The 25327-nt window shown below is 36.9% G+C and overlaps 1 protein-coding gene across 2 annotated transcripts in view; it reads left to right on the forward strand.

The window, feature by feature from the left end:
* Positions 1-3970: 3970 nt before the first annotated feature.
* The window catches only part of LOC137398468 (uncharacterized), a 331058-nt gene continuing 309701 nt past the window's right edge, over positions 3971-25327 (forward strand). For both annotated transcript variants that reach the window (XM_068084584.1, XM_068084585.1), the window contains exon 1: positions 3971-4014. In XM_068084584.1, coding sequence (XP_067940685.1) covers positions 3995-4014 — 20 coding nt within the window. In that variant the 5' untranslated portion in view covers positions 3971-3994. The remainder of the gene's footprint in view (positions 4015-25327) is intronic.

The raw sequence follows: 25327 nt of genomic DNA on the forward strand, positions 1-25327 counted from the left end.
AGTATATGCTGGAGGTGATCGTGTTAAACGGGGTTATCAACTATAGCAGTACGACCAGGATGTGTTCGTACTGTATTAGATTCTTTGTGGACTCTGAAAACTCAAATGAAAGACTGGCCATGTTTGTCCGTAAACATTTAGCTAAAACATTACAAAACAAAGGAATTTATATTTCCAACACGAAGACTTTGCATGTAGTGTTCTCAGCAGTACGCTGTTGCATGTTGGTCTATCATGTTACAGGGAAGATCCGTCCTAGCAGTTTTTCCTATGTCAGTAAAAATTGCTCCACCCTATTATAACATGATGTCTGATATGTAATATTGTCTGACAACTCTAACAGAGTGCTTGAGGAGTGTATTTTGGTTGTAATTGATTGCTGTGACTTGAAATATTATTTGTTTTGTTACCAGAAATGAGTTACGTTTCATCAAATAGTGACTTTTCTTCAATGACCTTCAGCTTCTAAAGTTCAAGGCAGCATTTTTTAGCCAAAATGCATGAAACTCTCTTTTTTAACAGCTCACATTACCTGTAGAACAGTAAACAGTACTGTAGCTACTGTAGCTAGTAGATACTGTAGCTACAGTAGCTACAGTAGCTACTGTAGCTACTGTAGCTAGTAGATACTGTAGCTACTAGCTACAGTATCTACTAACTACAGTAGCTACTGTAGCTAGTAGCTACAGTAGCTACTGTAGCTACTGTAGCTACAGTACTGTTGCTACTGTAGCTACTGTAGCTAGTAGATACTGTAGCTAGTAGCTACAGTATCTACTAGCTACAGTAGCTACAGTAGCTACTGTAGCTACTGTAGCTAGTAGCTACAGTAGCTACTGTAGCTAGTAGCTACAGTAGCTACTGTAGCTACAGTAGCTACAGTACAATGATGAACTGCTACTGTACTGCTCAATGATGAACTTGCACAGAATTTTAGTTGATTTTATTAAAACGTCTGAATCAGTCTGTTTCTATTATTGCGGTGGTTTTTTATGCTTGAGACGATCTGACTGCCTGGAAGTTTCAAGATTAAAATCAACAAAACTTGATGGTGGTTAAAACGCTCAGATCAAGTGAAAGTACAATTTATGACACCTATAGTTGCAAAAAGACCGACAGAATAGAGACATGTAACTTGAACACAATAGTCGATATCAACTATGTATGGCAATGATAGCAACTAGTGATGTCATTTTGGCAGCGTATTTTTCTTCTCAGCGTTTTAACAGAGATCATGTTTTGTAGATTTTAGTTTTGACGCATCATGGAAGTCAAATCACCTCAAACATCAAAACAATCTCCAGTGGTATAAAAATACCGATACATTCTGATAAAATCTACTAGAATTTTGTGGAAGTTCCATCTCTAAAGATGTGGTTGCGTCAAATTTGAGTTGATCTTAAAAGAAAGCATATTATTCCTCTATCAATTGATATGTTGTTTGTTGTGTTAGGTGATCATTGCCAAGATATTTGAAGATTAAAATCGAAAAAATCTGATCTCGGGAAAAACGCTCAGGCCACAAAAACATGCCCAGACTTGCCCAAAATGATGTCACGCGTGATTTATCTGTCAATATATCTCGTTTTCACATCGGCTATTTGCGATAAAAGTCTAGTCCTGCGCGGCTCTATTGGCATATATTTTATTTTGTATTTGCTCATGTTGGTTAGAATAAATTTTTAAACCTTGATTCAAAGTACCAAGTACATTTATATCAAGCCAGACATTGCATATATACTCTCTAAGTTCCCTGTGCTTCTCGCTGACCCAAGCATTATGTTCCTGCAGTGCCTGTATAGCTTTCATCTGAACTTCAGAAGTGCTTTAAAATGCAATGACTTGACATAGGTATAATACATGTTTCATTGTCACAACAGGATTTCAAGAGCATCAATTCACAGAGAAATAGCAAAGTCCGGTACTCTGAGAGACTGTGAAATCATGATTATTCAATTTCTTGTTCTACTGCTTAAGTTACACCCGCGTCTCGCGTTGAATATACACCTTTGGTAATTCTACATAGACGGACCATTTGACTTTGATAACAGCTGAAGAGAATACTGTTTGGCGATTGGTCGCATGTATAGCTGTTTATCGTAGTTTTTCGCGTTAAGAATAAATAGTAAAACGCTCACGAAACGGAAAAAAAATCTTCTCAAAAGTACACCGTTAATTGTTCTGTATTCATCTATATTTGAAAATAGTTTTATATCTTTTAATATGAATACACTTTTGTAAAGTGGTATTACATGATATATTGAAAAGTTACGATTATGTTCTGAATAAATAAAATGCACATTAAAACGATTGTCCACTTTTTTACCATTCTGAGAGCTTAAAATGATTCTATTTCATTTCACTGTAAATATTAATGTTAGTGTCTCGTTAGGCGTTGATTGTAAAACTGAGGGCAACAGAAGACATGAGTTTCTTATCTTTACTGTATTTGCTGCAAGCACACACTTGTTTAACAACCAACTTTATATTACAACTAAGTCTCAACTTTAGCATTTTTTGAAACAACGACAGTATGTAGCTACCTAAGGAACAACCATTTAATTTTGTATCTCAAATTTTATTCGAACTTGTCACTACAATAGTGCATTGTCAGTAGCACCGCCAGGCGAAGGCTGTATATCATCCGTTTGGTTCACAAAAAGTGTAGGAGAGGAGGCAAGGTACAGCATATTTTTGTAGTCTCCTGCAATGCAGGGCAGTTATATTTTCGGACTAGACAGCCTGCCTGTGATCAGTAGTCCTCAGTAGTCAGAGTCGGTTACTGCTTGCAATTTGTCTTAAATAATTAATTTAAATGCACTACATATTCATATTGCTTCAACCATAAGAGAAGACCTCAGTGGGTCATCATGTATTCATAACTGACATTTTGTATTCGTCATTTCATCTTCTATATAGGCCTACTATATAGGCCTACTATATACGACTACAGGCACGGGAGGCCGACTACAGGCCTCCCGTGCCTGTAGTCGGCAATCGTGTCGGTAGGTTATCGAAGCCTTGATAACTGAATGACATGATCGCTGACGACAGTCATTTTCTACGAAGAGCCTGAGGGCCTACCAAATATATTTTTAATTGCAGTACATTTAAGCATTATGCCACTCGTTCTTGCCTCATCGTCAGACGAGGCGGAGCAAGCCATCAAAGCCCATGAAATCGAATATGGCAACAAGTTTTACACATACCATGAGGACGGCATATTCAACAAGCAAGAAAGACTTTTTGAAGGTAATCTCTTTTCCTTAAAGCACTTTTTCTCTACTGGCTTAATTGTGATCTTGTGTTGAAAATGAACATTTTATACCTCGGATATTTTAGTGTAACCTTGATTGAAAAATGTAGGCCTATGCTTGGTTGTTGTGCAATAGAAGAACATGTCAATAGTAACTTATGGTTTTATGCTGCAGTTTTATGAAGCCCTTTTTGGTTTGTTTTTGTACCATGGGATCTATAATGTCACAGGCCCTACTTGAGGCAGAGTTGACACGATTTTCATCAGTTCATTAGCAACTCACACTGGATACACACCATCTACCTCTCAGCAATAAAGGATTACTCTCTATAGACTTTCAACTCTTAAACTCGATTTAAATGGATATATTCATGTATATACAGACATGCAGTGGATTACAATCAAGCTTACAGCACAGCCTTGATTCGAAGATATACATGGGCTTCAATGTATAAGCATTGGCATGCATTTGAAATGGCATTAAAAATCATTGTATATATTAATAACTACAATCAAGCAAGCAATAAATGTATCAAGCATGGTATACATGCAGCAGTTAGTTCTCAATTGAGTGTTAGCAATCAAGTAAGGCTAAATACCTACAACATCTTCAGCCAATGAATCTAAAAATTCTGTACTATGTTTGTTAATTTTGAAATTTTATCTGCTCTAATTTAGCAAGGTGAAGATATTTGGAGAAGTAAGAAGGTCATTCATTACAGTCAAGGCTATTTATGTATGTATGGCGGAGAAAAAGTGTATGGCTGTATGCACGACCCTGAAAGACATCAAACCCAGAAGGAAAAGTACAAAGAACAGCGGAGAGTAAGTTACCGGTACATCAATAATATTTTACTCAGCCTATTGTAAAGATTATTTCTGGACAGCAAAACTGGGTCATTGTATGTCCAATATATTTGGACAAGGCTATCCTTTCATGTCTTTGCAAATGCACAGCATGGACGAAACTTGCTCGAAACAAAGGTTTGTCTCTGTTCATCCGTCTCCTGCATACAGGTATACAAACTATTTTCCAGAAAAAATGGCAAAGCTTTTCAGTACATGTACCTAAATCTGAGTGTTTGAAGGTCTCTATCATTGCAAAGCTCTGTATCACCCTGTGTTCTGTGCATACACATGTATATGAATGGATGCAGATAAATGTCCACAAATGATACAGGCTCCGGAATGTTGACTGGGTGCTAGATGGAGATCACCAGATTATGTTGATTTGTAGGCAAATTCACTCCAGCTTTTCTGCGTTTCTTCTAACAATAAAATTTTGATTCATTTGATTTTGATACAAATTTGAATGTAGAAAGTATGGTATGGTTATTACATCATTAGAATAAGACCGAGTTTTTAAACATCATCAGCTTTTCATCTTATACTTGTATGTCATGTTCTACACACCTACTTATTGTAGAACAAACAAACAGGTGATCATAACTTCAAAATAAGGACAAAGATGAACTGCCAGCCTTCTATCAAAGCTGATTGTCCAGCTAAAGTTAAGATTAGAAAATTGTACAGATTTTCCGCTTTCCAGGTACCGTACATACACTTCTTGAATGACATAAACCTCTTGCAAGCACTAGTTGTTTGCATTGATTTTTCTCAGTATCAGACACCTAACCGTGCTTGATAAAAAATGTTAGAATTTAGGACTAATCATGCATGATATTGAGATATGATTGTAAGATTGAGACAATTGATCAATGAGATTATGTCATAGCTGATATTTAACAGATATCCCATTATAGCAAAATTACAACTGTGGCAAAATTTAATCTTCATATCTCAAAATCGCAGTATGATCGCCTAATCTCTGCACTTATTTCACATTTGTCAATCAGATTTAAACCTTCATTTATACCAGAGCTCATGGCTTTATCTAGACCTCATTTCTCCTGGATTTTGGGAAGAAAATTTCTACAGGCCTAACTATAGGATTTAGTAATGTAAAACTTCACAGCTGTGGATATGGTTACAAAGCTCAATAAGACCAACCCGAAGCTTGAATTTCCCACATCGAAATATATCGTAGATTTGTGATATATTGTAGACCATCGCAGACATCACATCACAATATTTTCAATATTATGCATCCCTTGCATGGACCACTCATTGCATAGTTTTTCAACTCACACTGCGCTAGAAAACCATCCTCACTAGCTCGGAAGTGATAAAAGCAGTTCATAAGCCAATGAGAAGATGACATTTTGGGCATCGTACTATCACAGTTTTCTTGTTATTCTTTTAAAAGTCATCAAAGGGACTAAGTGAGAGAAGGAGCAGATATCGAAACTCCTTAGATCAACATCAAATACCTCATATGAGACTGTATATAAAGTCTCTTTACCCGATGTCTCAGTCCATGAAAAACACCGGAGAGAGGTATGTTGTGATACGATAATCGATGTTTTCTCAACTGTTGCCCCGTATTGGTATGGTGCCTGTCGCCTATGGAACCCGAAGGAACTACCATGTAGTATCTCTCTCACACCCATTTGGATGTAGAGCAGTCATCTAACAGTCTATTATCAAGTGGAGGAAGTTTCTAGCCCTTCATGCTCAGTAGTCATAATGCGTATGGCGTGTTTTAGGCCGCTGAACTTGTAGCACCAGTGGACCAGTGCATCAAACACAGCGTTTATACACTGCCAGAGATGAGTAAGCATCTTTGTGATTATGCATCAGCTAACTTCCCTCTAGCATCCAGCATGAACAAGCACTTCTATCCTGATGACCGCACCATGAAGAATCACATTCAAATAGCCTTTTCAGAAACAATGTGAGTGTCTTAATCTTCTTTTGCATACATGATGTTGGCATGCACTGTTAAAACACCCAACAAACTCAATCTTATATGTTGTGTATGTTTAATTTGTAACTTCAAACTTTAGGAAACACTGACAGAAGAATCACCAAGGTTATTAGCATTTCAATTCAAAAGACAAATGTTTGCTGTTGGGGTCTTTCCTTGTTGAAAAAGCCTTATGTTTTATTTTAAACACGGATAACTCAAACTTCAAGGGACCTAGCAAAAATGTTCGCGAGTTATTAGAGCGTTCAAGTTATCAGGACAGTCATAAGTGCACGTATTCATCAGTAGATACATGTACATATACAAACTATATATCATTCAAAAGCATAGATTGCTTCTTGCAAGTTAAAGGGTCTCTCGTGTGAAGTTTTAAATATTATTAATCAGAAAGTATAGATATTTTTCTATCACTTGAGATTTGTTTGTTGCTTTAGGTGATGTGACTGCCAGGACGTTCTCAGATTAAAATTAGCAAAACTTGATCGCGGTTAAAACACTCAGAAAAAATACATACGTGTTTTTCTACCGAGCGTTTTAACCAAGATCAATTTTGCAGTAAGTCAGGTATTACAAAACTGCTTTACTATTAAAGACCCATTATCAATTTTGCCGATATTACTTTGAAGTTATCCAAATTTTACCTCACTTTTTTTGCTTTCGGAGGGCTTATCGCTAAGTGGATGTTTGGTAAAATTTGATTTTTGCAAACCTTTAGAAAATTCGTTAATGAAAATATTTGCCGATGTTGGTGATAACGAGGCCTAAGAACTACTAAAAGTCGATGTTTATCTCTATGGCTTGGAATAAAGTGATATTCTAAAGCGATAGTAACAACCGTCTCGGTAGCCGTTTGGCAAAAAACTGTTCGAGTTAACGGAGTTTCGGTCGAGTTATCTAAAGCCATTCATCATTGCGTGGGAACGGACCAAGCAAATCCATTCGAGTTAACCATGTGTTCGATATATCCGAGGGCGATTTATCAGAGTTTCACTGTGTAAGCCTTTTTTAACAAGGAGAGACCCCAACAGCAAACATTTGGGGTTTGCTGTTGGGGTCAATGTTTAAAAAATAAAACATTAAAAAAATAAAAAATAAAGAACCATCAAGTATGCTCTGCCTCTTTTCTTTGTGGTGGTGAAGACTAATATTGATTATCAGGTAAGCCATGTATGTGATAAAAATTTGCAGCCTAGCGTTAAACAGGCCATATTGCCTTATGGCGAAGTGATGGAAAGAAGCAAGCTCTTTATTGGTGCTTTTACTTGTGACACGCGCACTATGCTTGTTATAACAGGGGGTGGCAACATTTATTCTGGAGCAGAAAATGAAGAAGCATATATGTATGGCTGTCAATAAACTAAAGGAATGGAACCCATTGTGGAAGCCAAAGATTTTCATGGCGGACTACTCATAGGCCGAAATAGCCGCACTGGAGGAATCTTTTCCAGGTAGAAACATTATTTTCTTCCATTCTAATTATACAATCACCAAAGCAACATCAACTGCGTAAGGTTAGCATTTTTGCTTTACTATTGGCATAGTGAGTACAAATGATATGTAAGCGGGCCTAACACTGCATTTTGAGACAATTATTTTGTAGCAAATCATAAAGACATTTAATTTGTCTGACTGTGGGGTACATTTTGTACATATGGTACATTACACGTTGCTTTGTTTATGGGTGTAAAAATATTTTTAAAGTGATTCATTCTGAGTAGTAGATGGTTGAATTTTAGTAGCATTCTCTAGCTTGAGTTCGTACCCACATACCTACGTGTACATGGGAGCTTGAGTTCGTACCCACATACCTACGTGTACATGGGATTTCTGCTGCAGGTTCATTCTCATTAACCTGTTCTTTCATTGCCCTTTGATATGAAGCATGTTTCTCTTCATTTCAGATGTGCAAGTATTACTCTGTGACTTTCATCGCCAACAGGCATGGCTGAGAAATTTCAAAAAGACCAAGGTGGGCCTTACCGATGCCGAATTTGACATAGTCTTATCGCAGATGAGACAAATCGCACGGCTAGGTACATAATTCATGATTGTGTCAGGGGCACCCTCATTTCCAGAGGGGCGTGTTTGTGACAGTTCTCCAATGCACTCATTTTATACTGCATGTCCATGTCTTGCTACAATTAGCCTTAATTGATAAATACTTATTTGAAAAGAAAACTTTCATAACATTCCGTAACAGATTAACTGTACAACCTGAAAGGTTGTACGGCCATCATACCTGACCAATTCTCGCAATGAGCTCAAGTCTCGCAACGCCGATCCCGTGTGCAATTGATATAGGAAATAATAAATAACCGTAACTTATTCAGAATATTTTGTTATCATCTTTTTGCTACTAGCCCGAGGTGAGATAAGTAGTTAATGAGTGGAGCCTTGTTGTAAAATGATAAACCAACACCAAGTCTGGCTCGCATACAAGCTAGACCATCCTTGCTTACAGGCTAGACCATCCACAGGGGGAGCACAAAGTTCAGCAACAATTGTTATTGAGCTTGGTGCTCTCCTTCTGTGATAGCTAGTTTCTTCCGAAGTGTTTTGTTGTTTACTAGGCTTATTTATCTTAAGAATTATTATATTACGAAACATTTACGTTAAAGATGTAGTTGCGTCAAATTTAAGTTGATCTTAAAAGAAAGCATTTATTTTTCTCTATCAGTTGATATGTTGTTTGTTGTGTTACGCGATCGCATTGCCAAGATATTTGAAGATTAAAACCGAAAAAATCTGATCGCCGTAAAAACGCTCAGGCCACCAAAACGTGCCCAGACTTGCCCAAAATGATGTCATGCGTTTGGCAACCTGTCTCTATCTCTCGTATTCACATCGGGTATTTGCTATAAAAGTCTAGTCTTACGCGGCTCTATTGGCATATATCTTATTTTGTATTTGCTCGTGTTGGCTAGAATAAAATTTTAAATCCTGCTACAGATGCATTATTATGAATGTTTAAAAGGCCTCAAATAACGAAAATTGAAAATTTGTTCTACTCACTTTCTCCAAATGTTGTGTAAACATTTGGGTACCGACCACCAATTCTACCGGTCTACGGTAATTCTGTCAAGTCACTTTTGTAGAACGCGGTCTTTGTATCAGCACAGTTCTGCAGCTACCCATATAAACGATATACAGCCTCCCATAAGCCCCGCCCACATTATGTCGCCTATTACCTATTGCCTACGTACTAGTTTCTTACTAGTATTCTTACCGAATACTAAATAAGTGAAATAAACAAGCCACCTCTTTGAAAAGAATATAGACAGGGATAGAGTTTTAAGGATGAGAAGTCTGCTGCAAACTGGATTTGAACTCACATTCTCCAGTTCTGCGGACACCCATATACCATTCACTACAATATTCTGCAAATCATGTTTTGCATTATCTTCAACAATATTATTTTATTATATAATTTTTACAAGCAAAAATATTTTTATTTCGGCATAAAGCTTTTATTAAAAATATTCATCAAGTCGTGGCCACTCACATAGTATTAGCTGATACAATAAGACAAATTCATCTACTGCAACAAACTCAAACAAAACATCATCCAGCACGCATTCAAGTCTCGCTTTCTCCTTTATGGCAGTTTCCACACTGACAGAGCTTCTTCGGCTGGTGGGACGACATAAACATTCTGTAATCAGTAAAACAAGTAAATGTAAACAAAGTAGATGCAATAAATATGTCATTCATAGATATGTCATTCTAAAGCGTATCTATTGACAGCTTCCAAATTGGGAGTTAAATAGATTGCGAGTGTAATTTTAAAAACGAATAAACATTTAATAAAGGCACAAGTACGCCAAGCCAACGATTCGAAGCTTTGGTTCTGGAAATTAAAGATTTGCAATGATCAATCGATTTTACCCACTTCCTACGAGTGAAAATAACTTGTAATCATGACTCTAATTTACCAAAGAAAATTCGAAAAAAATATTATAGCTAGGTAAAACGGCAGATAAGCTATGAAACGATGATTGGAGATAGCAAAGAATTATCATTTTATTAATTAGTATATGTATTTATGACTTACATAAAAAAGTAAGTCATAAATACATATACTAATAGTCGTTAAAGTTAATTTACCTCCATTCTGTCTTCTTCTGCAGCAAAACGCTGCTGACGCCTGTCAGCTTTGGCCATAGGCTGTCTACTCTAATCTTTTACTAAAAGTTGCTCAGATAACTCTGAGTAGCGGTCGCTCGAACTTGAAGCCATTTTAAAACTATGTATAACTTAGTAATTGTTGAAACGCGTTGAATCAGTAACGATGAGAATGAATTCTCTAACGATGAGAATCTTCGAGATCACAGACAACGCGTTTTACGAGTGATAACATTTATTATGGCCTATATAAAAATTTCGCACGCATGATTGGCTAACGAATCGACCTCATATTTATCGCTCGTGGTTTCGTTTCAGATACCTTGCTTGTGACGTCACGTAATAGGCACCCGCTGGAACGTGAGCTTTTTAAAAGAGGGCCTCATTCAAACGCATATATCTCTGGACAGGGTTGGTCTACAAAGACAAAAATGGCATCAAATTGTAGCTGATTTTTTAGCCTTTTATGGGTCCTAATTTCATTTTTGATGCAACTACATCTTTAACATCCCAAACACCCACCCTCTTTTTCTTTGTTAATATTATCGCTTGTTGTGTGGCAGACTGATTGTGGTGACAAACTTTTGATCGTAACTGTGTTGACTTATTAGGACTAAAGGTTAACATAAATCTCAGTCAATCAATAATCAGTACGGGCCCAGGCAAAAGTGAATGCAATGTAACAGTAATTATACCCTGCACAACATTACCCACTTACTTTAAACGACTGCAGCTGTACCCTTTTTACTTGTCAGCATCATTCTTTAGAACAAGATTGCATTGGTCAGTAGATGTGCAATAGGCTTTGACATTTCTTAGTGGTAGTCTGAGACAAATACTGGTATTATTGCTTTAACTACTATGATAGTACCAATTCTGTTTGTTTATAGTTTGAAGACGGCGGCTACTCCATTTCCATTTACACAATACATGCGCTCAGTACTTTAGATGGTCTTCAAGCATACATAGAAGAATATGAGCTGAGACACACGATGAAGTATGTGGTCGCAAAACAAGACAAGAGCTTCATTGCTCCACCCAATGCCGGTACGGCTTTAAAGGTTGACTTGCAACAAAATTCACATTGTCGTCATTTGATATGAAAATATTCACCATGTCTTACTCCGTTGTATTGTAAGTGCAAAATATGTGAAAAGGTCATTACAAGCTCTTAAAAGCTCAAAAACGAACAGAAAATCGCAGCCACACGAGACCGCCGTAGTTTGGATTCCCTTTTCAAAACAGTTCAAATGTGATGTAGTTGTGAGAGATGGTTTCTGTTTACACTTTCTTGCAACCTTATTCGTCGAAATGTTTTCACAAATATACTTCACACATTCAATAAAACTATGTCTATTGTTCTTAAGCGTCTGTTTTATCGTCAATGTAATGCTGTCACTTTTAGCAGTGATATCTTATAACTTACCGTAAAAATTCGTTTAATTTTTTAGCCTTAGCTTGAAGGAGTACATATTATTGTCTGATAATCATGACGAGCCTGTTAGTCACTTTTGATAATCGAAAAGTGCTGCATAAATTAATTGCAAAGTATTGGGTCACATGATCAGATTATGACTTGCCGATTAGACCAAGCCGAAACAAAACTGTAAAGTAGCGAGCATCTATATTTTATACTGGGCCTTCGGTAATACCCGAAGTGTTTCTCATAAACTAGTACTACGATAAGTTTTATATTAAGCTTTGTATTGGCTTTTAAATTCATGTGTGAACATACATGACAAGAGGATAGCCAAATTTCGTGGCTACGTCATCAAAATGAAGATATTCCAATCAATGGCGGCTTTTTGTTTTTGAGCTTTTAAGAGCTTTTAATCACATTTCCACATGTTTGTCCCTTACAACACAACAGAGTAAGACATGGTGAATCTTTAGATACCAATTAACTGTGATGAGAATTTTGTTGCAAGTCAACCTGTAATGTTCTAAAACTAGTTCCTTACAGGCTTAAATGTATATATATATATATATATATATAATGGTCAATTAGGTCTGTCTGGGCTAGCAGGGAGTCTGGTATGACAGATTTTATTGCAAGTATAACAAGCTTTCTTTGTTCGTTTAATGATATTACACTGGGTTTTTCGGTTTAGTTACTAATAGGGTATGAATCATTGAACAATTATGCAATGTGTATATATGTATATACACGATATATATAAACTTGGCTTCTGTTTGGCGTGCTATAATTTTTTTCTATTTCAATAATCTTTAGAAAGTCTTGCAAGAAGTGAGGCGCTTTGTCGGAAAGGTTCCGAGTATGATTGTTGGTTCTAAGATAATGCTATGCAAACATGGCCGAGATATCAACAGAAGGAAGAAACAGCAATACAAAGACAAAGTGCAAGTGAGTTACAGCGATATTTTGTGTATATGGCTGATGTATACTGCACTCATTATAGATGTCAATAGCGATGCTACTTTTTACATGTATCGGACTCATCTGCTTTTTTCTTTCCCAAGTTATAATCCTACGACCAAACACGAGCGAAGCGATTGTTCGGAAGCTTGATAATAAACATTTAACTATTTTTTAATGGAGTCGTTTAAGTATAATAACGATACAAAACACATATAAACCTATTTAAATATGTTACCAAGTCTTTGAATTCTGTAGACAATATTCTAAACCTTACCCATCTGATCAGATTATACATAAATAAACAGATTAATTTGGCCTAAAATCGCTATTAAAACTTTGACAAGCCTTTTTTAATCGAAATTAAGCCCGACCAACAAAACGCCGAGAAGGCTGTGAGACAGAGAGTAGAACCAATTGAACTTGAAACTCCTGGAAAGGCAATCATTTGACTTTTACGTTGATAGCGATACGTAACGTATGCGCCATATTGGAGAGCTAATCGAATGCTGGTTCTGTTTGTAAACAAACGGTGAAAAATGACAGAAATGTACATTTTGAATAGTTATTTTCCAGCTGGGTGTTAATGAAAACTCCTCCTACACAACGTTCAGAGTGCCCTGATAGAAGAAAACCTTTTTATAACATATCGAGTGGGATATATCAAATGATAAATAGATGTAAAATAGGTTTTTGTGGACCATGTTATTTATACAAACTGTTGTATTACAAATGCATAAACCCAGCAAATGATATATTCAGGCAAATAAAAACTGTTCAATTATTTTAAATTTTATATTACATATGCATAAATGCATATAGAAAAACTTAGCACATGAAGTATTTCAATAAAAACAACACATAGTTATGCTGCCAAAACAGAAACTGTTTTCAAGATTTAAGTGATAATAGCTTATGAATGTATGATATGTATAATACAGTATCTTTAAAAGATGGAATGAACTACTGCAACAACTAAACCGAAATTAAAAACAGTTGTATTTGAGGATAATCAAAATAATGCAAACAAGGAAATGCAAGAATTAGTGGAATCAGATGATTAAACTTATACATACACATTACAGAAACTGTGTAGAAGGAGATTTGCATAGCACTAGATATTGAGCCAAGGTGCATCAGAGTTTCTTAGAACTAAATCAGATTAGGAATAACAGCACAACAACAGCTGCAGATGAATATTACAGCGATTACATTGTTACCGGCCTTTAAAAAGTACTACTTTAGTATGGTATGCCACAAAGATGGACCTTGCAGTTTGAGTGTAGGATTTTAGCATAATGATGCTGTAGGAGATCATAAAACGACTCAATAAGGTTTTTCATCAATGACGCTGTGGCTAGATATGCCATCTGCCGTATCCGTAAGGTTTTTCCCAAGGCATAACGCATCACTAGATCTTACACTACTGATAGAATACACCACACAATGGAGTGGATCTGGCTTGGTATTAATACAAAAGTGCTGATCTGCAACTAGCAGGATCCTGATGGCATCATCTGATGGACGCACCAATCCGCCATTGTTTTGTAGCTTGAGTAGAGTATTGAGATGTCGGTACTGAATACTTGACTTAGTGGTAACCAGCGACTGACGGCCAATGTCACGACAGCACTTTAGTTAGCTTTTGCACAATGTAGCCAGCTATATAGACTATACTGTTACCTATAACAGAAGTTTGACATCTGAAATCATTGAGTTCCACAAACTGATCAACTTCTGGAGTAGCCTGTATGATGAGAATCTCGTTTTGAGCAGTAACATTACCTGTCTTACCAGCATCTGATTTTGCACCATATTTGCTGATAAGTTTGCGAAAGGTAGCCATAAACTGAGTTACAGTAGGATTATCATTCTGACCACCTAAACAAAAGCATCAATTATAACAATTACATAAAATCAACAAAAATGAACGTATTATTCGCATAAACATAGTACCTTTAATATACAACAATACAACTAATAGAATAAGCAAAAATAAAACAGCTCAAAATGCCACCATATAGCTATGTAAAATGAAAATGGGGCAATTTTCACTGGAAGTCATTCACAGTAGCTACCTCCACTTTGCCTATCAACTGCCTGTAAAAGAAAGAACGCCGACTGGCGAGAGTATGTAGGCCCAATAATCGACGACCATCAGTTACTGAGAAGGATTTAGGTGCTTTGCATATTACTCGCACCGCTTTATTTTGGCAAGCCTCAATTTGGTCTGAATGACATTTACCAAGAAACATAAACAAAGTAGCACAATATTCAAGACGACTTCGGACTATTGAAGTATATATTAATTTAGCATCTTCAACAGACAAAAGATGTCGAATCTTACGAAGAGCATATAAACATTGTTTTGCCTTGGTCACTGTTAATTTTATATGCGTATTGAAACCAAAATTTGCATCAATTGTGACCCCAAGTAATTTTATATTGTGTTCAATTTGGATTTCAGTGTTGCATAGCTTCAAAGTTCTATTATAATCAACTGCTCGATTCGAGAAAATAATAAATCGTGTTTTTTCAACACATAGAGATAACCCATTAGATAGGTACCAGTTTTGCATTCTATTAAATTGTTCTATTGATAACATCTGAGAATCTATCTGAGTACTTGCTGAAGAAATAATTACTGTATCATCTGCATAGGAGTAAGCGTTTGGATTTTTATCTAGCATGTCATTAACCATCATGTTAAAAAGTACTGGTTTCCTTGGCAAAATAGATTCTCCTGGTTTCTTTTAGAACTAATATCTGACATGCACCACCAGCCACAGGTGAGCACGTCCTCGTGCTTAAAAACGCTCCTCCTGCATATCTCTTGGCTATTCATCAGCAAACATACACTATGTTGATGATGACATGTAGACCGAGCCATAAAGGTAGAAGTGTTTGTCCAAGTTCATATCATTTGTTGGTAATTGCTTCTCTTCTCATCTTCCATTTGATTGTTAGTAAACTATTATGTCAGTGGTGTATTGCTCCAGTCTTTTGCCATTCATCTGTTGTGTTCGTGTTCCAATCAGCCTTCTTTTATAGATGAACTTGTTGAACTAACAGAATGGCAGTCAAATCCGGTAACGTAAATCAGGAGCTAGCAAACGCTTTATTGTAGTTATTCTCCATGTTCATCAAGTTCGAATAATCATATGGTCTTTGTCTCCTAGACCTTCAGAAAAGTAAAGTGAAATGGATTGTCGTCAATGGTTCTCTAGATAAGTAGCCTAATAAAAAATAAACAAACAACAAAAATGAAAACAATCAATTGTAATTCTATGTATATACCAAAATTTTATACACATCTATAAGCTAAACTTGATAATTACACATTTTATAAGTATCATTTGTAAGTTCATTTAAAATAAAATATAAAAATAATTGTTATTCCAAAACACAATTCATTAGCACGCTTCACGGTTTATAAGTCATAAATAAAGAATAATAAAATAGTATGTGTAAGTCGTTCTTATTGCCTAAATCAATTTTGTGTTGTACAGTCGATAAAAGATATAGTATCATGTCTATTGCTAATGCGTAGTAACAAGGCTACGAACAAGTATAGATACATATTTACATATATAGTAGTCAGCCGCTACGTCTTTATTACTCATTTTTGTAATACATATACATGTAGATAGTCAGGCATCTTATTCTGCTCTACTTATCAGTTTGTATCTGCTGTAATCATCTCTCTCATATGTTTCTGCATCATTTTATCTGTATCATTATTTTATTTTGTATCATTTTATATGGATTACGATATTGGCTTGTCAGAGCTGCTTTGCTATTCCTCGCAAGTTTGGATCTAAATAGATAGCAACGATCTCCAAGTCTGAATGGTATGTCTCTGTCTTTTCTATCATAGTAGTGCTTCGGCGATTCTTTTCATTAACTCTTCTTCATAGCAGTCCATTGTAACTGTTAGTGTGTTCAGGCCATTTGTGTTGACATCTAAATCACTTTTATTTCCGCTCTGCATGGTTTTTATTTTATCATAGTTCGAGTTTGCTTCATCGCTTGTAACCCATTCCACCAATTGTGTTAGCTCCTGGTCTTCTTTCTGTTGTAGTTTGTTTCGATTATCCGTGTCCTCATTTTGTTCAACGGGTTCATTTTGTAGTCACTTTGACATATCTGGTAGACCCTTGGTATTAGTTTCTCCTTCTTGCATGTCTTTCATATCTGTGAATGTTTCGTTTTTTTGTCCTAGGCTATCTTGCATCCCTTTTGCAGCTAGTGTCCGTGGAGGGTTATTTTCCAAGGGTTTAGTGTTGTGTTTTCATGTTTTAATTGTGTTCATTCTGTCTAAAGCAGTCGCTCGTAGTGTATTGATAAATCATCTTTCTTCCTCGAGATAGTTTCTAGTGCATGTCCGGAATCTTAAAACTTGAATTACCTGTCCTTTTAGGAATGTGGTTGTCTCCTTATCTCATTGCACTGATAGGGTTGACATCCATTGACTCCATAATTTCTGCCTTGTGTTCTGCCGTAAGTGGTAAACTCATGTCCCTCATGCGATTGATTATAATGTTGTGTAGCTTGCATTCTATCATGTCGGCATAGTCTGTTGTTCTTTCTGTTGTACTGGTTGTTGTTGTGGTATTTGTGGCTGTTTCGGTTTCAGTTTGGTTTTCTATTGTAGTTATATGAAATATTGTTGAAATTTCTGTGGTGAGTTTGTGCTGATCTCCAATTGTCATTGTTGTTGCATGGGAGTTGTTTATCATTGCCAGAATTTTGTCTCAAGATTGATTGAGGATTGTTGTAATTTCTACTCTTTATATTCGGTTGGTTTCCTTGGTAATTCTATCTCTTGTAGTCATTGCCTCTTTCTCTGTTCATGTTGAGCAGCTCAGATTGCCTCATTTCCAAGTTCTTCAGGCTTCTCTTAATTGCTTCCAGCTCTTCTTCTTTGTCCTTGCTAATTGTATTCACTGTGTCTTGTATCCTGTCCTTCGGTAATATCAGATTTGTTTTCTCTATGCGCTGTGCTGCCTTGAATGCTTGTGCTGCTGTTTTAATACTAGGGTTATTCAATAGTCCTTTTTTATAGTTTAGTGGTAAACCTCGCACAAATGAAGCTACGATAATTTGATCTAGTGCATATTTAGCCATAGTAAAGGCCCGTTCACACTATCGCTCAAATCGATGTTCAGCGATGGGCTGTGGGATGCGATGACGTCATTTTGCGATGAGCGGTCAACGCAATCGCTGCTAGCGACGATGCGATGGGCTTTCAACACGTTGAACTTTGACACCGATGATCACAGCTATCTGCATATTGATTGGCTGTTTGCGGACGACATCGAATACAATTTCAACAATTGTCATGGTCAATGTCATTTAGCAAGCATGGCGAACAAGTATGCCCGCGACGAATTAATAATCAGCTTTGTTAAAGATTATCCATGTTTATACGACTTCACTTCATCTTCTTATAAAAAATCCAAAAGCATTAAGACCAATGCGTTTAATCAGATTGCTGCACAGATGAGCCAGCAGCTCGGCAAACCTGAAGATGGTTAGTATACAAGTATTGTCTGCGAATATTGCTTTCACCAGATAATATATAAAATCATTAAATATTTTATTTTGAGTTTGGGCTGTTGCACGGAGGATATGAAACAGTTGTGTATGATACCCCGATACTTGCTATTATTCATGCTGTTAATATTTTGCAGGTATCAGTATCCAAAAGAGTTGGAAAGACATAAGGGATACGTTTTCCTCGTAGGTGCGGAAAGAAGTAAACACCAAAAAGAGTGGCAGCGGGCGATCACCAAATGTAACATGGCCACTATGGGAGCACCTTCAATGGTTATGAGATTGCCACAAAAAAAGATTGTAAGTTAATATATATCGTTTATTTTTTATAAGTTTCGGTTTAAAAAATTGTGGCCATTGTTTGTAGTTCAATTGTTTTTCAACTTGATTATAGGACACAGAGTAACTACCAAACAATGTCACAAGCAATAGAGGCCCCTTGCTCTGAAGCAGCTACAATAGAGAGCGTTGAGTGCTGTTCCACCTCAGCCTCCTTAAACAGCCCTCCTGCTGCCTCACCTTCAACTTCACAAACTATGCGAGATATGCCACCGACTAAAAGAAGGAGGACTGCAGAAACGGCCAAAGATCCATTTCAGTAAGCATACGTAAAATACTAAAAGTTGGCAAGTATGCGTAATTTATTGGTTCCTTGTAATCGAACTCACATGCACAACACTGTCCGATTTTACAGATTGCAACTCCAAGCAATTTCTACGAGAGTACAAGAAAGAATTGCGCGAGAAGAGCAAGAAAAAGACATAAGTTATCACTTTGGAATGGAGGTTGCGGGATACATAAGAAAAATGACACCATCAAAAGCACTCCGAACAAAAAGAAAAATCATGCAAGTAATCGCTAATGAAGGAGTTGATGGAGTTGACGAAAGTGATGATGAAGCACATCCAGCGTCATATTTAAATATGCTCAACTCTAACTAGAATATTTTATATACATTTATATTTAGGCAATATTTAATAGGCAATACTGATGGGACAATTAGATTTATTTGATGCCAACTACACATGCACATTTGCTCTTATTAAAAAATTCTTTGAATTAATCGATGCAGTATTTTCTTGGCTTTCAGGTAATATAAAATTTACTGCTTTCAAAATAGTAGTTCAGGAGCTATGATAGGCAACATGCATAAATGATGGGACACCACAAATGTCCCATCATTTACACATGTTGCACTTCATAGTTCCGGAACTATTATTTTGAAAGCAGTTAATTTTATATGATTTGAAAGCAAAGAAAATACTGCATCGATCAATTAAAATGATTTTTAATCAAAGCAAATGTGCATGTGTAGTTGGCATCAAATAACTCTCAATGTCCCATCAGTATTTATGAACACGCTTATTTATTCAAGGAGTCAACTATATAATAATATATATATAACGATATAAAATATTAACTGTCTAATTTGTACGGTGTAAAACATGATGCTCTAGATAATCAAGCCTGCCGCTGTTGCAGTTAAAGTACTGCATAAAAGAGTTCCTCATATCGATTGCATAAGTTGCTGAATTCCTAGGTGCAGGTTGTCTAACTTCATCTAAGGCCGTTCCTGAATTTCTCCACAGGCCTAGCTCATCATCTGTGTCGGTGCATCCTGTTGGCATATAATGTGCTGGTTCATGACACTGCAGCAGATTGTGCAGCACGCACAGAGCATGCACAATGGTAGATACTCTCTCTGGCGGTCCTATCATTGTTCGCTGAAGAACATGCCATCTAGAACTTAGTACACCTGAAACATTACAGCATACCTTGTGAAATCATGTTATTTCAAGTTAATAACTTATTTTTTTCAAAAACCAAACAAAAACTTTAGGTGATAAAAACTAGCTTACCGAAAGCATTTTCAATTGTTCGCCGAGCTCGAGAAAGCCTGTAATTGTAAACCCGTTGTTGATTAGTAATTGCACGTCCAGGGAATGGTCTCATAAGCCATGTTTTTAATGGAACGGCTTCGTCACCAACAAAGCAATATGACAGTGCATTTGGGTATCCTTGGATGTGTTCGTCTCCAGGTATATTGCCATGGTACCTGCGCATTGACACAAATATTGAACAATTACGTTACATTAATTATATTAGCAAACATGTATTCGAGGTTGCCAATTGAACATTACTGCACATCACCATCTATGTAGCATAATACAGCATCTTCACATTTTCATTCATACCGTGTTTTACATACTTGCCATTCATAAGAGCAGTCCAAAGGAACACGTTTCGAACACACCAGCATCGCTCAACTGTCCAGCCTGTCCTACATCAGTGAGTGTAAATTTTAAATTAGCGTCACACGCTGCCATTAAATTGAGAGAGTGAAACCCTTTATAATTGTAGTATTCTGAGCCAGCTGATGGTGGACATTGCATTCTGATGTATTTGCCATCAATGGCTCCCAGGCAGTGGGGAAAGTTCCAATGTTCTTCAAACCTGAAATAACAACAAATCAACCCTCTCAGTTATACTTTTTTAATATAACTTTAGCTATACTTTTTTAATAATTTTAAGTTGAACATTAATTCTTGTCGCCTACCCAACCTTTGGCTATTCCTTTCCAATCACCAAGTGTTTGAGGAGGTTTCAAGTATAGTGGCATTAGGACATCCCACAGGGCATTGCAGGTTTCATGGATGATCATGCTTACAGTGGATTTGCCGATTCTCCAATGATATTTAATCGAGTTAAATGAGCAACCTTCCGCCAAGTAGTGCAATGTCACTGCCAGTCTCATATCAGCGGGAATAGATTCTCGCAGATGAGTATCCTGCTTTTCTATTCAATAACAAAATTTTAAACATAAATTCTACGTAATACTCATTTCTATAAACAATATTGCGTACTTAGGCAATTCGTAGCCAATAACGTTATAAACTCACCTATGCTTGATCTTGCTAAGAATATAATCAAATGTGTTCCTTGTCATACGAAAATATTGAAGATGGCAGTAGGCTGGATTGGTACCTCCTCTCAACTCTGGCAATAAATTGTAGTACAATCCTTTTTTTTCATTTTCCTATGATTTATTAACGGAATTTCCCAATACATCCTTTTGCTAGCTCGTTTATTAAGCTGATGCTGATCATAGCACAACATCAATGCTGTGAGCTCAAGTTGAACTAGTTTCCAAAACATGCTGCTTTCGTGATTCCGTGAAGATCTGCGTAAAAATAACAAAAGGACTCGCGATATCAGGAATGCTTGTTCGTAATTTCTATTGGTTGTTGGTAGCGATCAGCCACAGTTGATCGCTCGCAGTGTGAACACCTAATCGTTGATGATGACGTATTCACAGGCCATCGCTAATCGCTAAGCGTCGATTTGAGCGATAGTGTGAACGGGCCTTAAGAAAGAGTCTCCTGGCTATTGATGTAATGCTCTCATAAAATTTTCCAACACTTTCTGATTCTTGCTTAGTTCTTGTGTTCAGGTCAACTAATGTGGTCACTCCATCCGCTGCATAAAATTCCTCTCCTAGCATTTTTATGAGTTTGTCGTAGTCGCCTCCTAGATGTGGCTGAGCATCAATAAGGCTGCCGTACAAAGCAATTGCTACTTCCGTTAGGTATAGTGGCACTACCTTGCCCCAATTCTCTTTTGGAATACTCAAAGCTCTGCAGTTAAGCTCATAGCTATCTAGCCATTCACTAAACGTTAGGTCAGAACCTGGGTTATTGAAGAATTTTTCTATATCTGGTAATCTTGTGGCCACGTTTATTATGTTGGTGGTCAATCTGTTGGTTTGGTCAATGGCTTGGCTCTCCGTCAATTTATCAGTAGTTTGTTGTTGTTTGTGGAATTCTATAGAGTCATCATCTTCATCTGGGGGTACCCAAAACTCCTGGCTTCGTTGAGGCTGGCTCCATAGTATTTTCTCTATCTTGTTCTCCTGTCCCCTGCTGCTGCTATTGACGTCATCGTTCTGGCAGTTGTTACTCCTCCTTGGCATTGCTGTAGTGTCATATAAGTCATTCTGTCTTATCTCCTCTCGGTTTTGTCTGCCGTAGTATAGCTTTCTATTATTAGCCTCTGCTCCACCTCCTCTGGATCTCCATCTACATGAACTTGATTTCTCCTCTGTTGCCTGTTTCATCTGTAAATGTAATTTAGGATCATCAGTGTAGCCATTGTATTTTTCGTACGGTAGCTTACTTTGCATGCTGTAAGTGTAATGCATATCTTCGCCTTCGTCGAAACTTTCATCAGAGGTGGTCTCATACACTATGTATTTCCTTTTTCCTTTCTTTTTTTACAACAACTGGATCTCCTCGTCTCTCCTTCTGTTGCATATTCCTAATTGGTATCTGCTTTCCTTCATTGTAGATAGGCTCTCCGCATGTAGCTCTTTCATGTGCATCCATACATTGATGAGTAGATGGTCTGTATCTTGCTGTCTCCTGGTAATGTATCTTTAGAGTTGTCTTATCTCCTCTCCATTCTTGATGATTGTTGCGTGGCTCCATATTTTTGTCTTACATCTGGATATCCCCTGCTGTCTCCTGTCATATCAAATGATAGAATATTTTGTGGATATGATGTACCTAACTGTACTGGCAGTAGTGTGATCTCTTTTGTAGCCTTTGGTCGTTGCTTTCCTGGTTGTGCTAACATTGAGCTTTCTCTACGCTCCTGGTCTGTTGTAGATTCTTCCTCACTATCTGCTTTCTATCTGGAATTCACTCTCTCGGTATATTTGTTGCAGTCTCTGTATTCTTCATATGGTAGCCTGTGCTCCCTCTGTGATTCTGTCCTAGCCCATTGAGCCATCAGTTTAGCTCCATTGTTTTGCGTCCTGCTTGCTTTATCCATTTCTCTGAACTGTTGTGATCCTCTATGTAATTACTCCCTTACTTGTTCTTGATCTCTTGTAGGTTGTCCTTTCGGCTGATAAGTGGATGTGGCTCAGTGTCTAGATCTTGGAGTTGTATGTCCATGATAGGTAAGTTCCTCAACATCTCGTCTATGGTGGGGTGGGCTGTGTTCATCAAAATATGAGTGTGTCCTCCATCGCTGCTCTCTCATTGTCGTCTTTGGTCTGCAATCCATCTCAGCATTTCTTTAAGGTGGATGTTGTCTTCCTCCATTCCATTCTGGCAATGTACCTGCATCTATATAGCTAGCTAGCCCTTCTGTAACTGGGTGAGTGTTCCTCTGTCTCAGAATATCCTCCTATTGTTGGTTAATTGCTCTCATCTATCATCAATGGTGTTAGTTCCAAAGTCCTTTCCTGATTCTGTGATGATGGCTGGTCCATGAAATGTAGCCGTCTCCGCATCTGCTATGGTTTCGAGTGCAATGAGTAAGGGTTAGTCTCATCTATGGGCTCTGTAAAGCTTGGTGGTCTAGGTAAACTTGGGTGTGCATCCTGTCACTCTTCTTTTTCAAAGGTCCTGGGGTATAAATATCTTGAGTTTGTTGCTCAGGGATTGTGGGATATGTTTGTTTGTAGATTAAAGTTCCACCATTAGAGTTCACTATCATCTGTATGGGTATGTCACTCCTTTGAGGTAGTTGTTCTTGATTGGGTGTGATATCATCATTCATGTTAGATTGGCGCTGTGAGTTTTGTGGATCAAGATCCTGTTGTGGAATCTCAGCGGCTCCATCCAATATGTCTTCTTCAACATTAGTGTGCTCACTATCTCTACTCATCTCTTTGTGTTTTCTTCTTTTTGTCTTTGGTTTTAAGTCAATAAGGTATCTGGCGCTGTCTCGTAATGATCCCTTCATTTTAAAATGTACTAAATAAAATTTTGAAATAATACAGTTACTTTAACAGATATCATACACAATATATTTTTTAAGGTTAAATCTCAGCATGAGCGTCCACTTTGTCACGCGAGAAAAAAATAAAAAAATAATAGTATAATATATTTAAATAATATAATATATTTTAAATTGTATAAATATTTTTTATATAATGTATTTCATTTAATGAAGATTTAATAACATTTTATAAATATGTATATAATTATTTAAACTAAATGAAAGTTTCAAAATTTAATAAAATGTAACTTATAAATGCAATCGTGTTTTTATGTGGCTCTATATAATGTTGTGCACTCCAGACGGATTTTCTCACGCAACAAATAAATTTTTCGAACTGGCAAAGTGGCTCTTCCTGCCAGGCAAAGAAATGTTCTCTATATAAGTCAACTGTCAAATCAATCCTGTGAATTTGTGTATGATCTGTTATATAATTATACCGTATTTGCAATTCTGACAGAAGTTGTCTTCTCCTGAAAGTTTTGTACTAATCTGCCAGCTCAGTACTTGTCTTGCCTCGCTTGAGCATCAATGTATGTTCCTCCGTAGAATGAGTGTTAGCCACTATTGTTTTACCAGTATATAGCCTCTCTCGGGTGTTGATTTCAAAGGCTGGTTGCAAACTCAAATATTGTTGTCGTATCAATATTATAATAGATTGGCCTATCTCAGGCTTCGATATAAAATATATTTATCAATAACAAGCCTCACTTGGGCATAAAACAAATGAAGAAAATTGTTCAAAAAATTTGTTGTATCATGAACGCATATCTCGTCAAAATGAGCGAGAAAAGATGTCTTCAGAAACGTACAAGTATTATCATAGTGTTCTGCCAAATGGTTTCATCTCATCGAGGTAAACAGTAGTAAAAGGGTATACAATTTCACCCACTTGGCCTCCCTGGCCCGCTCTCTCTGGCCTGGCCGGCGTGGCCTCTCTCTGGCCTGTTCTCTTATCTTAATCACTTTCAGAGACTCCTTATATACAAGCCGTCTGAGAATAACAACTTTTAATTGGCTTTTAGTCAGCATTTTGCAAACTTTGTGCAATTGCTGACTAAGCATATCGCAACCAGCAACGGATTAGGTGTGGTGGAGCATCCGAGCTCATCTTTCTGGGAAGCCCATAATGTTTGAAAAACTTGGCCAATTTTCTGAATGCGGAAATTATAAAAGTGTCTCTAACTCTTTTGTTTTTAGCTTTAAAAATCTAGAAAAATTCGGGAGTATGTATTTTGCTTCATTCTTTTCATTACTTTAAATGTCATATTTAAAAAAAGTTTACTCCAGCTGTGAAAATTAGTAAAGCTTATTTTTTAGGCTCTGCTTGCTGCTAGAAGCCAGCTCCTTGGGAAATTCCATGATTAAATTGAATCCCGTGGAGGCATAGTTGAAAGGACTG

The sequence above is a fragment of the Watersipora subatra genome, chromosome 6 (genome assembly GCF_963576615.1).
Source record: "Watersipora subatra chromosome 6, tzWatSuba1.1, whole genome shotgun sequence".
Lineage (NCBI taxonomy): Eukaryota > Metazoa > Bryozoa > Gymnolaemata > Cheilostomatida > Watersiporidae > Watersipora > Watersipora subatra.